The 18502-nt window shown below is 49.5% G+C and overlaps 1 protein-coding gene across 1 annotated transcript in view; it reads right to left on the reverse strand.

Annotated features, from left to right (window-relative positions):
- Kndc1 (kinase non-catalytic C-lobe domain containing 1) overlaps positions 1–18502 on the reverse strand; it is a 66707-nt gene that overhangs the window by 38783 nt on the left and 9422 nt on the right. Inside the window, exons 4-9 of the mRNA XM_004625557.2 lie at positions 11324–11470; positions 10810–10927; positions 8737–9473; positions 4710–4824; positions 3706–3777; positions 3561–3622 (exon numbers count right to left, since the gene is read on the reverse strand). Of these exons, the coding sequence (XP_004625614.1) occupies positions 3561–3622; positions 3706–3777; positions 4710–4824; positions 8737–9473; positions 10810–10927; positions 11324–11470 (1251 nt within the window). The remainder of the gene's footprint in view (positions 1–3560; positions 3623–3705; positions 3778–4709; positions 4825–8736; positions 9474–10809; positions 10928–11323; positions 11471–18502) is intronic.

An 18502-nucleotide genomic window follows, 5' to 3' on the forward strand; every position in this document is an offset into this window, starting at 1 on the left:
TAAATAAATGTAATAAATAAAAATAAATAAATATTAAAAAAAATAAAAAAATAAAGCAATTGGAACAAAAGAATGCAACATAAGAGCTACGGATAGCAAAGGAAGAAGCTAAATTATTACTTGTGATGACATGATTGTCTACATAGAAGACCCCAAATTTCCACCAAAGGACTGCTAGAAATAATTACTAAATTAAGTAATATAGCTAGAGTCCACACTAAAAAAGTCAACAGTATTCCTATATACCAATATCATACTCACCAAAAGAGAACTTAGAGCAACAACATTTTCAACAATAGCATTGCGATGGAGATGTAGCTCAGTGGCTCAGGGGCACAGAGCAAGCCTGGCAAGCACAAGGTCCCTAGTTCAATTCCCAGGACCACAAACCAAAACCAATCCAAACCAAAACCCCAAAACAATAGCATCAAGGGAAATGAAATACTTAGAAATTAACCTAACCAAGGAAATAGAAGACCTTTACAATGGAAACCATAGAACTCTGAAAAAAATCCAAGAGGATATGAGAAAATGGAGAGATATCCCCTTGAATAGGAAGAACCAATATAGTAAAAATGGACGCAATTCTAGACCTGTTATACAGATTTAATGCAATCCTAACCAACATATCGGTAGTGTTCCTTACAAAACTAGAGAAAGCAATCTAAAAATTCAAATGGAACCAAAAACAACCTAGAGCACCAGAAGCAATTCTAGGAGTGAGGGCATGGGAGCACGATGATCCCAGACTTCAAATTCTACCACAAAGCTGCAGAGACAAAAACAGTATGGTACAAGAAACACACACACACACACACACACACACACACACACACACCCCCAAACCACCACCCCAAACCAAACAACCAGCTTGTTGATAAACCTAACAGAATAGGGGATTTGGAAACACTACGGCCAACCAAATAGCTCAGCAGGTTAAAGCATCTGCAAACAGGCACAGGGGCCAGGGGATTCAATCCCTGGGCCTACTGTGCTAGCTCCGCACCTAGGGCATGCTGAGATGGTGTTTGAGACTGGGCTTGGTGGCGGGTACTTATAATCCCAGCTCTTGGGAGGCTGTAAACAGGTGGATCACTATGAGTCCAATCTAGTAGTGAGATCCTCAACACTCTGTAGGTCCTTCCCTAAAATTCTAAACTACAAAAAAAAAAAAAAAAAAAGGAAACAACTCCATGCACATTGTACTACCTTACCTTTTGCCAGAGGAAAGATGGCCTCTTTAACAAATGATACTGGGAAAACTGACTACCTATATTATGAAGAACCTAGACTGATGTATCTCACCACACGCTAAACTAAAATCAAATGCAGCAAAGATCTAAATATTAGAATAAAATCACTTAACGTTCTGGATGACAAAATAGGTAAGACAAAATGAAGACATGTGTAGGCAAAGAATGAACAAAATCCAGGTTGTACAAGAAATAGTACCAGGATTCAGTAAGTGGGAATCACATCAAGTTAAAAAAAAAAAGCTGCTTTTTTGAGACAGGGTCTTGCTGTGTAGTTCAGGCTGGTTTTGAACTCATGATGTATCCAGGCCAGCCTTGAACTCATGGTGCTCCTCCTGGCCCAGCTTCTGCATGTTGGAATTACAGGTATAATTCCACCACCAGGCCCTACTTTAAAAAGCTTCTGTGCAGTAAGGGAAATCACCAACAGAGTGAAGAGATAACCGACAGAAAGAGGAAAGCTTTTTGCTAGCTATCTGCAGAGGACTAATATCTAGAATAGATAAATAACTCAAAAAAATTAAACTCCCCCAAACTTAAGAACCAATCAAACAATGGGTATCTGAAATGCATAGACATTTCTCAGACAAAGAAGTACAAATGGTCAATCAATACATGAAAAAATGTTCAACATCACTGTCCATTCAAGAAATGCAAATGAGAAGTACATTGAGAGTCCATCTCACTCTAGAAAGAAGAGCTAATATCAAGAAACCAACCGATAACATGCTGACAAGGCTGTGGGAGAAAAGGACACTTTCTTCATTGTTGGTGGAGTGTGAATTGGTACATAATAGCTAACTACTGGAAGTAGCCTATATGTCCACCAGCAGATGAATGGATAAAGGAATTGTGGTAATTACACACAATGGAACACTACTGTGTCATAAAGAAGGATAAACCTGAGTCATTTGTAGGAAAATGGATGCACCTTGAGACAAGCTGGAATATTAACCAGGTCTCTCTTAAATGAGAAACTCAATATATCAAGTACAATATAGAAGACAGATAATATAAAATAGAAAAAGTTATTATAGTCCAGAATGGAAAGTGTATCTAATAGTGTACCTTGATTTAATGTAACTGCCTTGTGTGTTTTATATGTTCTTGCCTATTAATCTGGTTATTAATCTCTGTATATGACAGTTAACTAATCTCTATTAATCTGGTTATTAATCTGTGTATATGATAATTGATCTCTCTCTTTTCAGATAGGATCTTACAATGCATTTCAGGTTGACTTTATATTTACAGCAATCCTCCTGCTTTAGCCTTGAGAGTGCTTGGATTACAGAGTCTTGGTTACATTTCTCTTGTTGCTGGGACAAAATGCCCAATGCCCAAAGTTAAAGAAGAAAAGATTTATTTAGCTCACAGTTTGTAGAGGTTTCCGTCCATATTTAGCTGGCTCCAAGGCAGAGTGGCACACGGCAGAGGGCAACAGGTCACGGTAGTGGAAAATAGCAAAAGCAGAGGGCTGGCAAGATAGCTCAGCCGACTAAAGCACCTGCTTAGGCAAGCTTAGGCAAGCCCAGGGACTGCAGTTTGATCCCTGGCACCACACACCCTGCCAGCTCCGCCCTCAGGGCGGGCTGAGCCAGCCAGAGTCTAGGCACGGTGGCACATGCCTGTAATCCCAGCACTGGGGAGGCTGACAGCAGGAGAATCACCACAAGTCTCTGCTGGCCAGGCTGGCCACAGTGCTCTGTGGTGTTTGGCTGGCACAGGCAGCTGCTGTCTAGACACCAGTCCTCTGGCTATACAGACAGGTCTTTGAGGGGTTGCCGTTATCTCTACCCACCCACATTTCTCAGGTCTCCGTGCATAATGCAAAGGAAATCAAGGGCTCTCGCGCCCCACTCATCCTCCACGGAGACCTCACTGTCTCCTCCCACCTCTGGTCAATGAGAGCAGGGACAGGCATCCTGCAGCTCTCAGAGTAGAAGTTCCTCTCAGTCCTGAACGTAACTTCTTTTATTGTAATTACAGTTTAATTATTCATTATGTTTTAGTGATGGCTTATAATAAGTGCTTTGCAAATGCTCCTGAAATTTAGACCTCAGCCCTCCTAAGTCAGGAGAGCAGCTCCAGAATTCATGGCTCATCCTGCCCAGGGAAACGTCCCAGGGCCACACTTGCCACCCTTGGAAGAGGTGCAGTCCGTGGCCATCTGTCAGGCAGAGCCTAGGTTCTAGGCACGGGGCTGTATTTGAGGACCCATCGCTCCTGGGGCCCACTGGACAGAAGAGGATGTGGGCACCACTGAGGTTGGGCACAGAGACTGAAGGAAAAGGCAGGGCCGATTACCTTTTCTGTCACCAGCTTTTCTTCTTCCACCTCAGGAGCCAGATAGAACGAGTTGTAGGAGCCTAGGAGAGAAAACCAGCTTAGTCTCTTTCATCTCTGGGCAGCCAATGCTAGAACTCAGTCCCTAGGTGACCTGGATACACACCACTGGCAGGGGGCGGCCCGAAAAGCACAGCTCCGTCCTCGGCCACCAGCACGTTGTCCAGGCACAGGCAGGCTGCAACAGAGTGTGAGTCGGGAGTGAGCAGGGCAGGGCAGCCTCTAGAGTCACCCCAGAGACAACAGAGATGGGCCTTGTGTCTGTTGGGCATCCTCCTTCCGAGAGTGGCCAGGCATTGGCCCTTCCACCCCCCAGGCAGAGCTGCCTTGGCCACCAGTGTCACGTAGTAGTATTACCCCTGTCATGCTGTGAATGAAAAGGAGGTGGAGGGGGAGGTGTCCACACTATGAACCAGGGACAGGGGAGGGTGGGAAGTGTGTGGTCAGTGCTGTGACTGCCCCTGGGGGAAGGGTGGGTCTTCAGGAGGCTGGCAAGGCCAGTGTCCCTCCTTGGGTCTCAGGTCCCATCCTGACTCAGGTCCCAGGGGTGGCTTGGAAGCAGCTCCTCACTGGAGGCCGATGGCAATGTTTGTCTGATTTCTTTCTGGCCCCATTGGAGCTGTCCTTGTCAGCACTGCGACAGTGTGAAATCACAGGTGAGCCAGCCAGTGTCCTGCTGTCTGGCACATGATGCTCAGGAGGACCAACAGCCAGGGCAACATCTGGTAGTGCTGCCTCTAGCTCCCAAACCAGTGCTGGCATCCATGGGGACAGTGTTGCCTCTGGTGAATGTACAGGCTGAGCTAGCCCATTCTTCTTTATAGCAGGGATTGCCCGACTTAGACCCACAGGTAGCAGGTGTGCCCGCTGCCTCTGCTGTGCTAAAACCAGGGGAACCTTCGGCTGGCGGGCTGGGCCTTTGCTTCTTGCCCACAGTGTGGACACTGCCCCACCCATTCCTGGATCACAGTGTGGACCCTGCCTCCCTGTTCCTGCCTCAGAGTGTGAACCATGCTCTCTGCTCAGGTCCCCGTGGGGCCACTGTCCCCACCACCCAGCAGTCCTCTGCTGGCACTCGCCCAGCTCAGATGGGCAGGTGATACCCGTCACCTGGGTGCTCCGTATGCTTCTGCAGCGCGCTGAGACAGGCGAGGCACAGAGCCCAGAGCTCGTACTCCCGGAAGGGCCGGCCCAGCTGGGACAGGAGCTCCTGCAGCGACAGGCACTAGGGGAAGAGAAGCGTCGTGAGACCACTACTCCCCAGCCTGACACCCAGGGAGGGCTTTGTGGAGGGTGATGGGTGAGAACACTTTTACTCTCTGCCCCAGCACTCCAGTTAGAAGGGACAGGAAAGTCCCCAAGTCAAAGCAAGTATGGGTAAGGACTTGGGGACACTGTAGCCCTCGCCCTCTGCTGGCTGGAATGTAAAACTGTGCAGCTACTGCAGAGAATGGTAATTCCTCAAGCAACAAAGCAAAGCTATCCTAAGTTCTAGTAATTCCGCTTCTGAAGACACACTAAAAAGAACAGAAAGTAAGGACTTAAGAAGATATTTTGCCACCCATGTCAGGGGCAGCATCATTTGTACTAGTCAAGAGGGAGCAACCCAAACATGTATGGCTGGACAGAATAAAGGATGCGTTCTGTCCACACAGGGAAGTGTTACCCAGCGTAGAAAAGGAAGGGAATCCGGGCACATGCCACCACATGGCTGGGACTCAGGACATCATGCTGGGTGAAATAAGTAAGTGACAAAAGGACAACTACCGTGTGATTTCCCATATGAAGCACTGGGCAGTGTCCCATGCATAGAGACAGAAAGTGGGTGGCAGGATCAAGGGGAGGGGAGGAGTCAGGGTTTGGTGGGGACAGTTATAGTTTGGGAAGATAAAAGAGTTCTGGAGGGGAAAAAAAAAAGAGTTCTGGAGATTGATGGTGGTGACTAATGGCTGCGTGATGATGTGAATGCCCTCAGTTTACAGAAATGTGTGTAAAAATGGTGAATTTTATTCTGTGCATATTTTAAAAGACACACATATACACACTCATGCATGCATGTATGCACAACACACAGCAAAGCTGAAGGGGCAAGAACCCAGGGAGCCTGGAAGATAGTTCCTCCACTCTGAGGCCATGTGGAGAATCAAGAATAAAGCCATCATCCTGAGTGTCAGAAGACCCAAGTTTGAGACCTTAGTGGGAAGTTCCAGAGATCAGTGGCTTCCCCGAAGGCCCCCATCCAAGGCTCTGTGTGTACTGGTGAGGTTGAGATGTGCTGTGGCTTCAGTCCTATGACTCTTCCCAGGTCACCGGATTTGTGCTGTGTGTGGCCAGTGTCCCCTGCTGACTTTGGGATAGGAGATCCCAAGCCTTGTGCCTGCCTTGGAGGGGACTGAGGTCTGGAGGTGTCTCTGATCCCGCTGTCTCGGTCAGGAAGGCCTCACAGTAATGCAAAAGCTGGGCTCATTGTCAGCTTTGGCCTGTGCACACCCAGAGACCTCAACCCTGCCCCTCGGCAGCGCCTGCCGTCCAAGTTTCTGCAGCCACCTCTGCCTTGGTTTCTCCTGTGGATCATGACTGCTGTGAGGCAGTTTTGCACAGAAAGGCCAACCCACGGAGGCCATGGGAAAGCCCTGGGTGGCAGCTGAGGCGTGTGTGCACCTCAGACCCAAACAGAGCAGGCCGTCAGTGTCTTGGCCCTAAGACGGTCTACGGTGGGCCTCTGTCCGAGTAACTACATTTGCCACGTAAGTGCTCAAGTACCCCTCAGGGCACAGGAGACCTACTGTGGTTTGTCGCTGGGTGTCTCACGAGAGCCTCATGTGATCACAGGTTGGACTTCCGGAAGCAACCGGATCATGGGGGCTTAGAGTTGACTTTCCATTTGGAGGTGGCATCTAGTTGAAAGAGGTGGGTCACTGGGGGTGGCCTGGGTGGGTTTATCGCCCTCTTGGCTTCTCCTTTGATCTGTATCCCTGGTCACCATGATGTGACAACTTCTCTGCACAGGGCCTTCTGCACTATCACTCTGCCTTGGAGCCAGATGACAACAGACTGAAACCTCTGTGAACTGTGAGCCAAAATAAACCTGTTCTTTAAATTGTGGGTGTTGAATATTGTGTCTTGGCCATGGGAAGGTGGCCAGGCAATGATCACGGAATTACAGTCATCTGCCCCCTGTCCCTTGGGTCACCGGGGGTGTCACCCCATTGTTGGGCTCAGATACTGCCTGGTGAGTAGAAAGACGTGTTTGGGCCACTGCCCCCGCTGGCCTTGCTCTGAGGAACACACCAGGCCACAGAGTTTTTCCACGATTTGCTGAGAAGCCAAGTTGGGAATGTGGTTGATGCCGTGGTCTGGATGTGGCCTGAGTGTCCCACGGGTTCAAGTGTTGGAATTTTACCCGGCTGTGAGGTATTGAAGGGGAACTGAGTCTGACCACAGTGTAGAGAGATGAGGCCTCTGGAGAAGATTCGGATCATATAAGGTCATGGGGAAGGAGACCCCGTGGCACCTGGGGACCTCACAAGAAGAGGAAGAGGCCAGAAGAGACACACACTCCCTCTCTTGCCACACGATCTCGTTTCCTACCTTGGGACTCTGCCAGTATGAAGCCATCACTACATGTAGTTTTCACTCTTCAACCTCTGTAACTGTGGGCTAAATAAGCCTCTTTTCTGTCTCTGAAAAGTATCTTGTATAGTCATGAAAAATAGATCAATGCAGGAAATTACTTATGCACCTAATTTGTTCCCACTTGGTTGGGTGCTCAGCGCAGGATCCTGGGCTGGAGGCCACTCCAGTCACCTACAGCAACCCAGTCCTGCTAGACAGCTGGCTCACACAGGGCAGTGCGGGGCTGGGGAGACTATGTCCTGTGGAGGGGCTCTGTGCCGGCAGCCGCACACATTTTAGGGTTCATGAGGCCTCTGATCAGACCTGGATGCTACCTGGCCTTCTCCACCCACCACGAATGGCAGATGAGTGGTCTCAACACACAGTGTTGGTTCCCAACATCTATTCTGTTCTATTATTATTATTATTATTATTATTATTATTATCATTATTAATTTGTTTATTCTGTGTGTGTGTGTGGTACTGGGAATTGAACCCAGGGTACCTTTCTTTATTATTCGATGCAGGATCTGCCTAAGTCACTAAATTGTTCAGGCTGGGCTCCAGTTTATAATCCTCCTGCCTCGGCCTCTAAAGAGTATGGAGCCAATAGGCGTGTGACACTGCGCCTGGTGTGGTTTCTAACTTAGAACAATCAGAAGAGCATGGTGGGCTGGTGAGATGGCTCAGTGGTCTAAAGCATCTACTTAGAACAAGCTTAGCAAAGCACAGGGACCGCAGTTCAATCCCCCAGCACCACATGCCAGCCAGCCCCGCCCCCTGGTGGGCTGAGCTGGCCACACACACACACACACACACACACACACACACATAAATAAAATTAAAAAAAAAAAAAAAAAGAGCATGGTAAGGAAGGCCCTGAGGTTAGAACTGAGGAAACAAGGCTCCTGGAGGAACCCACCAGGAGCCACTGCCCCGGTCTAGGAAGAACATCAAGACTTGGGTCAGCTTGGTTCATAGGTTCGTGGGGCTGGAGCCGTAGAGGCCAGGGTGGGGCTGGAGGGGGTGGCTACTTTCTGGGTTGTTCAGAGAAGAGTGCCCCCCTTTAGCACTCTGGGGAGAAGCTCTGGCCTTGGGATCATACCTAGGGCGATGGTCGGCCTCACAAGCTTTATTAAAGAAGAGGGCAGCTTGCTGGGTGTGGTGGCACACCCCTGTAATTCCAGCACTGAGGCTGAGGCAGGATGCTCAAGAGTTCAGGCTCTCTCTAGGCAAGTTAGTGAGACCCCCATCTCAAAAAACAAAACAAACAACAAAACCAAAGCAACACAAGGCTGGCAATGTAGCTCAAGGATACAGTGGCCCTGGGTTTGATCTCTACTAATGAATAAAAGCGAAACAACAACAACAAAACCCAGAGCGGCTCAATGAACATTTTGAAATTATTAGGCAATAGTGAAGGCTGTGGTGCTCTCCTATGCTGACCAAACCCTGAGGTCCCGGAAAACAATGGCCACAGTGCCCAGCTGCACCGACTCCCCGAGCCCTCCTTGCCACCCACCTGCTCTGCTGCTGGGCTTCCTGGCTTCCCGCCTCCTTCCAGAATCCCCTCCGAGTCTCCAGGAGTCCGGGTTTCGTGGCCTGGATCTGGAAGGTCTCCAGGGTGGGGCGAGCCTCTGTTGTCTGCAGGCCCCTGGTCAGGGGATGCAGTGTCCGGCTGTCCAGAGGCCCCTGGCCCTCCGTCTGTGTTGCAGCTGGATCCTGGGTCCTCTTCCGGCTGGAATCCCGGCTCCTGCTCAGGCCATAGCCTGCTTTTGGACTGAGTCCTGAAGCTTGAGAGGCCATTTTTCCCCTCTAGAAGGAACCTCCTGGGGTCCGGGGGGAAGAAGTCGGATATAGTTAGCTGCTTTTTTGAGTTGCTCAGTGACAGGCAGAGGGCACTGGCCTCAGGGCCCTCAGACAGCAGCCTGGGGAACGTCTGCACCTTCCTCAGGCGGCTCCTCTTGAGGCTATCTCTGTCTGGCTCACCAAGGAGGGATGTGGTGTCCAGAACAAGGCTGGCCAGCCCCTCCCGGCTGGGGCTCTCGCCATTTTTCATGGGGGCTGAAAGCAGTGACTTGGTAGGTGGAGGCCTAGGGCCCCGGCTGGCTTCCCGCTCTGGGTCCCTGGGGACAGGAGGCTGGGGCTGGCCCTCAGGAGTGGGCAGGGCCTCAGGGTCAGCGCAGAGGTCTCCAGGGGGTCTCTTGGGGCCCACACTTCTTGGAGCAGATCTCCCTTTCCAGGTGTTCTCGCTGATGTCTGGGTACAAGGTAAGCACATGATTACCACAGAGGATCCTGGGCCAGGGACCCACACCCCAGGTGGCTCCCACAGCCACCTTGACCCCGCCCCATCCATCTCTACGAGCACCCTGAGCACACGTGTAACAGGTGGGGACTCCTGTCCCACCCCCAAAATCTCCCCCAGTGCAGGCCCAGAGACATCCTGCCTGCCTCCCCTGTCACGTCACCCAGCCAATTAGAGGCTGCAAGCAAAGAGGCTCCTGGGCTTTCCCCACTCCACACACACAGCCTCCCATGTGCTCAGCCCTTGCTGTCCCAGTTATCTTACCCCCAAGCAGCTCAGTTTTCTATTATGACCACATAAGTGATTCCCCAAAGGAGGAAAGTGAATCTGGCCACAGCTGTGGGATGCGCGCCCTCATGTACACGCCTTGGTGGAAGCCGTTCCAGACACCAGGGGCCTTCGGCCGCTCGGCTGCTTGTTTCACACTGCGTCCCTCTCACAGTGGCTCTGTACTCCTAGGTTAGCACCCTTTGCCATTGCCCGAGCAATGCTGGCAGTTGCCCTTGGCAAGGAGGGCGCCCTGGCCCCTGCGAGGTTCTGGGTGGCTGTGGGGCCCCGAACGTCCTTTTCCTGAGGCCTTCCAGGCCCCCAAGATGACCTGAGACTCATTTGAGCCATGGAGCCCCTGACCACAGCAACAGCTTTTCATGTGGAAGGAAAGGTGGCGCCCCAGACCTGGGCGGTGTGGCAGGCGAGCGAGGGGCCAATGCCATGTCCCTCTGCCGGCACACAGAGAGGAGCTAAGGCAGGAGTGGCAGGAGCCTCAGGTGCTTCTGCCCTTGATCCCCATCCTCACCTCCCGCTGCACGGCACTGCAAGGCCTGTGTGTAGTCCCTGAGTGAGTGTGGGTGTGAGAGCGTGGAAAAGCCTTTGCGTGAGCAATGTGTGACAGTGCAGGCGGTATGCTGAGAGTGAATGTGCGTATGCTTGTGTGTGAGTGTGGAGTACAAAGACTCTTCGGAAGGCGTATGTGTGGACAGTGTACACACAGTGTGAGCGTGTGTGTACGGGGTATGTATGTGTGTGATCACGAATGTGGTGGGTACTTATAGGATATGTATGTTAGCATGAATGCTTGCATGTGCATGTACGTGAGTTGATGTGTGTGCCTACTATGTGCACACTTTTGTTAGTGGGTGTGTGCATTTTGCACAGGCACATGTATATGTGTATAGACATGCATTCTATACACACTGCATGTTTATATGTACATGCACATGTGATTGTACATGTACGTGTGGAAGTGTGTTTGTGGGCATGTACATATGTGCATCATGCATGTGCTTACCCTGAAATGCTCCAAAGGACTCGATGGATAGCACCCTCCTCCCGATGGCTGAGAGACTCCGGCACAGGCGGTGTGAGGACATGGGCTGCATCTTCTCCTCACAGAGCGCTATGATGCTCTAGGGACACGTATGCACCTTTTAGGAACACAGACTCACTGGGAGGAGGGCCACCCTTCCGAGACCCACCCCTCATACACAGCGAAGTGGTGTTGCCTGACAGCCCCAGGGCCGCCCAACTGTCTACCAAGGGCACCTTCTGTCATAAAGGACCGGATGTTCTGGAATTACAGAAAAGTGTTTTGACCATGGTAACTGTAAGTCAGATCTTTTCATTATAAAAATGCATACTAAAAATCAAGTCTTGGTCTAAACAGGATGCAATGCTATCAAATTCTGTTGAGGGTGCTAGGCCCCCATGATGTGTGTGTATGTGCACAAGTGCATGCACATGCGTGTGCAGGCACTGAGTTCACGCTGGGGTGCGGGGGGGTGGGTTTCCAGGCTTCTAGTTACCTTTAGATCTGGCCGGTCCCTGGGCTCCTCGGCTTGCATCTGGCCAAGCAGTGTCTCCAGGTCTGGGCTGAGCTTGGGCTCCAGCTCAGGATCTGCCACATACTCGAGAGCAGCTTTCAGCGTGGCCCCCAGAGAGTAGATGTGCCCCTGCAGCACCGAGGAGGAACCGAGAAACCATTAGTGCCTCCCCTGCCTGTGACTGTCCTTTGTTAATCTGGAGCTTGTGGGCTGGCTCAGGACACTCCTGCAATAGTGTCCCACTGCAGCCACCGTACCAGGGGAAGCAGCAGCAGCAGCAGCCCATGAGGCCTCAGGTCTGGGCCTTCACTGGCTGCATAGCCCCAGCAGCCCCTTTTCCACTTCCCACCCTCCGAGCTGAGCTTGGACTCCGAGCCTCAACTGACTGTGCAGGATGCAGACAATGAGCTCCTGCCAAGCGGTGTAGTTCCTTTCTGAGCCGAAGGAGGTAGTGTGTGTGTGTGTGTGTGTGTGTATGTGTGTGTGTGTGTAACCCAGGGTTTCACAACCTTAGGCAAGATTTGAGCAGGATGACTTTTCTTTTTGTTGGAAAGTTGGCTTTTCCCTAACTGAGCCCGTGAGATTAGGTTCTGTTCATGGCTTAGCCAGGATGCAGCCTCATCAAAGGCCTTGGTCAGGGTCCTGCTAGGCTGATGGCAGCTAGTGCCTCCTGCAGCCAGGCACCACCATGCCTTTCTTGTTTCATAAAACAAACAAAAATGGCTGGTATTATATTGTAACTGCAGTGTTTTTTTATATTAATCTGGGTAGGACCAACTTTTTTACAAAATAAAATCTCTTTTATAGAGACAGGGTCTGTCTTTTCTGTTTGTTTTATTTTGAACAAAAAACTATACATATTTATAGGTCAAACTGCACAGTCACTGGGGAGATGGCTCAGTGGACTAAGCACTTCCCTGGCAAGTGCAAGGGCCTGAGTTCAATCTCCGGTTCTGCAAAAAAACAAAAAACCAAAAGCTGCCATGTCTTGGGCCAGAGAGATAGCTCAGTGGACTATGTGCCTGCTTAGGCAAGCGCAGGGGCTGGGGTTTGGTCCCTGGTACTGCCTGCCGTGCTCCACCTCCCCACTCCCCCAGGGCACTGAGCTGGTGACCGAGTCCAGGTGTGGTGGCACACACCTGTAATCCCAGCAGTGAGGAGGCTGAAAACAGAGGATCACTACGAGTCTGAGCTGCGTAGTGAGACCCTGTACCAAACACATACAAACAAACAAACAACAAAACAAAATGTATGTCTTTTTTTTTTTTTTTTTGGTGGAACCAGGGATTGAACTCAGGCCCTTGTGCTTGCCATGGAAGCGCTTATTCTACTGAGCCATCTCCCCAGCCCTCAAAATGGAATGTCTTGATGCGTGTTTACAATGTGGAGTTATTTGCTCCTGGCTTGTTTTCCTGTTTTTAAAATCCTACCTGTTGTATTGGCTCTTAGAATTCTTGTGGGTTTTGTGGCTATATAAATGGAATGTTTGAGCTTCATTTCTAACTAGTAATTACTGACATAAAGGTAAGCGCTTATTTGAGGGATGTATCTTGTGTTCAGCTGGCCTCTGTGTCTTCTGCTCTCTGTGTTCCAGCTCCACAGGATGCTGACAGATGCAATTCTTCCGTCCTGCACACTCTGTCCTGGGTCCTACCTCAGTTTCCCGAACCATCCATTTTCCTCGCGCTCCCACTGCAGACCCTGGGTCTCCCCTGCTTCTCATCGGTAAACACTAGAGCCCCTTCAGCTCCCCCTCCCATGCTGTGAGGACACAGTCGAGCCACCGCATGCCTTTGAGCCCTAGGGTGCTCCTCAGTGTTGTCACTTTTAAACCCACAGAGGCAGCAATGGGTAGAGTATCTGCGAGGGGCCGTGGGAGGAGTCTGCGGCACGCCTCAGCTAGCCACTCTGTACCGGCCCCTTCTCAGGCGCAGCCCCGCTGGGCCTTGCAAGCTCCTTGCTCCTCACCTGGTGGCCACCTGCCCGTGAGCAACAGCCTGGACTCACTTGCTCACAGGGCCTCTGGGCCCTGGATGGAAACGAGGGCACCTGCTATTTCCTTCCAGCGCTGTTTGCAGGTCTACGATTTTTGCCTGCCTGTTGGTCTCCCATCAAAGATGGTCCCCTATGTGGACTGTGGCCTCCACTCAGCAGGACCCCATCTGCCCTGTGGCTCTGATCCTTGTGGGATGCACACCCGTGGACAAGAACAAGTAAACAAGCAAAACCACACATTAGCCTGAGCTGTCCTAGTCGGTTCCTCAGAAGCCTGCGTGTACTCAGGGCAATGAGAGCAAGAGAGGGTCCTGGGTGGGTCAGAACCTGGCCCAATTTTAACTTTTGGGTGCTAGGCAGCTTCGGGGGTGTCCAGAGCAGGGAGTGAGGCGTACAGACATGGTCCTGGGAAGACTTCTGCATGTTTCCTGGAGAGATGGGGAACAGAGGCATCAGTCTCAGGAGCACGAAGGGAGCTGGCCCTGGAGGGTGGGCAGAGGCTCGGTGGTGCCCGGAATATTTGCACATAGGGGTTCTGGCCTGCACGAAACTGCACAGTGCCTCAGTGCAGTGCCTCAGTGCAGTGCCTCAGTGCAGTGCCTCAGCGCAGTGGGGCTTGGGGTCATGGTCAGGAGGGGGCGCACTTGAGCTCAGCCTGAATGTAACTGTCTCCACCTCTCACAGAGAGCCACTAGGCCAGGCCAAGATCTCAGGTGTCCACCACAGAGGCTGAGCCAGCCAGACTTTCCTGAGAGTACAACAGCATCAGGAGGGTGAGCTGGGGAGTTGGTGCCCTGAGTTCCAGGTCAGAGGATGCACCTGAGCTGTGTGACACGATCCTGCTAGACAGACACGGAGGCTTACTTGAGCCAGGATTCTGGGGGGTCAAGATATGCAACAGTTAAATTGCTGAGGGGTCCTGGAAGCCCCCAGCCAAAGTCACCAGAGTAAAGCTAATCTGGGACAGATCAGGCACCATGGACTGGCATTGGGCGTGTGGTCTCCTGTAGAAGTGGGCGCAAGGCTTGGCACACTCAGAAGGTCTCAAACCCTCTCCCTCTGTGTTTAGAATGACAGGAAAATCACCTATCATCCTGGGACTTGAGACAACTTGGAGAACAGAAGGCCCTGTTGTTGGATGACTCTGAAACATGAAAACAGGGTGCTTCCCTATCACATGCCTAGCAGACTCATATCCATCCCAGCTGTTGATACCGTGGCGTCTGCAACTGAACCATCTGTCCCTGCCCCGGACTTTCAGGCAAGTCCCGCCCCATGGAATTTAGGCGCCTGGAGTGCAGTGGCTCCTGCTGTGTTGGGCCTCAGTGCCTCTGTAAATGAGGGAACAGGGTGCTCTCCACAGGGAGAAGAGCATCCACCCACCAGCAAAGCCAGGAATTCAGAGCACTTATGGTGGGCAATAAAATTAATGGAATAAAACGCTCCAGAAGATACGAACTACTCAGTGAGCAGGGTTGAGTCATACAGGGAAGACTGCCTCACGAATCTCACAACAAAGAAATCCTTACTTAATAACTGCAAACAACAGGTGCACAAGCAGCATTCTTCACTCACAATTTGACAGAGTCAGAAGTCACAAAGAGAAAGATACAGACAAATAAAAAGTCACGATGCTTTCAGAAACAAGAACAGTTGCTGGGGATGAAAGCCCGCGTGATAGACTTTACCCAAACGCTGGGCACACTGAGCCAGCTAAGGTCAGCTTTGCTCGAGTCCCCCCACAGAAAGCACAAAACAGGACGAAATCCTGATCTCTGCTCGGTGTTGTCTAGGTGTCACCCCGGGGGCACCCGGTGCTACTCACATTCTGACTCCACCAGAATGCTGCTTATGGGGTTGGGAGCCTGAGGCTCAGAATTCAGTAAAAAGCAACAGAATCAGCCATGCATAGTAGCACACCCCAGCATTGAGCAAGGCTAAGGCAGGAGGACCACAAGGTCAAGTTCTACCTGGGCAACTTAATGAGACTCTGTTTCAAAAAAGGGAGGCTGGGAATGTAGCTTAGTGGAGGTTGCCCATGGGTTTGATTCCTAGTAACACAGCTCTCAGTCCCACACAAAAAATAAGGAAACCCCAACCCATCACAGAGCTAAGGAAGAAATCTCAGTGGAAATTAAAAATATATTTATACCCAAACACTATGTGGCGAAGTTCACAAGATACAGCAAAACTCGTGTGTTGAGGGAAATCCATAGCCTGAAATAATGACAATGATACTAGGAAGGAAGAGAAGCTGAAAATGAATGAGCTGAACTTGCGGCTCAACTTAGAATAGGAAGAGATACTAAACTCAAAGAAAGTAAATACAGAATAAAAACAAGAATCAGTGGAAAACAATACACAGGCATGCCAGGAAACACCATATGATGCAGAGAGGGCTTTGTGAGAAAAACGAATAACATAACCTTTGGCATGTCTGACCAAGCCAAAGGAAAGAGAAAGTGCAAAGTAATGGTCAAGGTGAGGAAAGGGGGCAGCGTACGGAAACCATGGAGGAGAAGTGGCCTCCTGTGAGTCCAGCCCTTTTAACGCACATGTTTTCATCTGTGGTAGTTTATCAAAGGCTGACGCAAAAAGAAGTACAAAGCAGTTTAGTCCTGTGACTCGTAAAAATTGAAAGCAATTAGAAATCCTTCTGCAAAGCACACAGATGGCACTAGCAGTGAGTTTTACCAGACTTCCAAGGGCTAGATCATTCCATTCTTATACAAACAGAACAAAAAGAGAAAGTGCTCAGACAAGACTGGGATAATCCTGATGTCAATGCCAGTCAGAAATGGCAGGAGAATGGAAAATTACTAGCCACTCATGAAAAATATGGGAAAATTCACACCAAGCAATTTTCAGTCAGCAGCTAGGGCCGGCCAGATAGCTCAGCAGACTAAAGCACCTCCTTAGGCAGAGCGTAGGGACCAGGGTTCAATCCCTGGCATGCTGTGCTGGCCCTACCCCCTGGGCCTTGCTGAGATGGGGATTGAGACTGGGAATGGTGGTGTGTGCCTGTAATCCCAGCACTTGGGAAACTGAAAACAGGAGAATTACTATGAATCCAATCTACATAGTAAGACTCTGAGGACCCTGTACTAAATACATTAAAAAAAAAAAATTCAGCAGCTAATAGGAAAGATAAGACACTTGACTCACCAAGTATTTTCTAAGTAGAAAGGAGTGACTTAATACCAGAAACTAAATATATAAATATGAAAATCTTAAAATTATATGATCATTTAGAGAGACACAAGAACATTTTATAAAGATGAAATATGCTCAGCATAGAAAGGAACTTGGCCAGGTCAAATGCCATTCTGCTGGTGCAAGGTGAAAACATAGGTAGAGGGGATGTGGGTACAGATGGATGGCCTGCAGTTCCACAGAAGCTCAGCACTGTTCTTGACACAAGGGAAGCCTGAGGCCTTAGCGTGGTTGGGATTTTTGTCAGTGATTGCGTCAAATAAAGAGGAAAACCAAAAGAACATTTTATTTTAATTTTATGTATTTGATACAGGGTCTCACTGTGCAGCCTGGGCTCGTGGTGGTCCTCCTGCTTTCAGCCTCCCCAGCACTGCGATTACAGGTGTGCTCCACCACACCAGGACTCGGTGGCTGGCTCAGCGCGCCCAGGGATGGGGCCGGTGTGGCACGTGCTGCTAGGGATTGAGCCCCAGTCCCTGTGCTTGCCTAAGCAGGCTCTTAGTCCACTGAGTTGCCCTTCTAGTTCAAGAATCTTTATTTTTTATTTAAAATTATTTTTAAAGAATCTTTAAATTATTGAAAATAACAAGATTTTATAAGATATTGGATATAAAATTAAGATATTGAAATAGATTACATTTCTGTAAGCTAGCAACAAACAGAAAACTAACACATAACCATCAATTTTATTTTATTTTTATTTTTTATTTTTTAAAAATTTTTATTTGTGTGTGTGTGTGTGTGGCCAGCTCAGCCCACCAGGGGGCGGGGCTGGCTGGCATGTGGTGCTGGGGATTGAACCGTGGTCCCTGTGCTTTGCTAAGCTTGTTCTAAGTAGGTGCTTTAGACCACTGAGCCATCTTCACCAGCCCCCAGCCATCAATTTTTAGAGTGGAATCAGATAATAAATTCCTGAGAATAAATGTAATAAAAGATATCTCCGATCACCATGATAGATTTTTTTTTTTTTTAAAGTGTAGGAATAATTTATTGGGGAAAAAAAAGCTTCTAAGAGAGATAGAAAGGGACCTGGAAAGTGGGTGGCCATCAATCTTCCTTCGCAAAGTGTTTGTTTTGATCAAAGCCAGGAGGTGAGGCAGGTTCAAGGTGGGACAGAATTGTCATTAACCAAAAAGATTACAAGCATAGTTTCTTTTTTTCTTTTCTTTTTCTTTCTTTCTTTTTCTTTTTTTTTTTTTTTTTTTTTTTTTTTGGTGGAACTGGGGATTGAACACAGGCCCTTGCACTTGCCAGGGAAGTGCTTATTCCACTGAGCCATCTCCCCGGCCCCAAGCATAGTTTCTTAGGCGGTATTGATCCAATGTAAATTCACAAGGCGGGCATGAGATGGGACAAAACTATGGCCAACATATAAGATTACAATCATACTTGCACAGGTAATGTTGATTATATTTGGATCAAATGGGAAAAAGGTCATATAACCATGATAGTTTTGCAGTGGTACTAAGAGATACTACGGAGGATCACAAGAAGCGTGGAAGTGTCAGGTGTTTATAGATAAGAAGTACATATATTATAAAGAGGTGGACTCTCCTCAAATTGAGCTACAGTTTAGTGCCATTTCAGATAGGATACTAACGGAGCTTTTCATGGAAGGGAGAAACTTAGTCAAAAACACATAGGATGGGCCTGCCGTGCTGGTCCCACCCCCGGGTGCACTGAGAGGGCAACTGAGACTGGGCACGGTGGCGCACGCCTGTAATCCCAGCTCTTGGGAGGCTGTAAACAGGCGGATCACTAGGAGTCCGATCTAGTGGTGAGACCCTGAACACCCTGTAGACCCTTCCCAGAAAACAAAACAAAGCAAAAAACCCCAAACACATAAAAAATAAAGGGAGAGGGGTCTGGTGTGATGGCTCAGTGGTCTAAAGCACCTACTTAGAACAAGCTTAACAAAGCACAGGGACCGTGGTTCGATCCCCCAGCACCACA

Source organism: Octodon degus, unplaced genomic scaffold, assembly GCF_000260255.1.
Source record: "Octodon degus isolate 3935 unplaced genomic scaffold, OctDeg1.0 scaffold00010, whole genome shotgun sequence".
Classification (NCBI taxonomy): Eukaryota; Metazoa; Chordata; class Mammalia; order Rodentia; family Octodontidae; genus Octodon; species Octodon degus.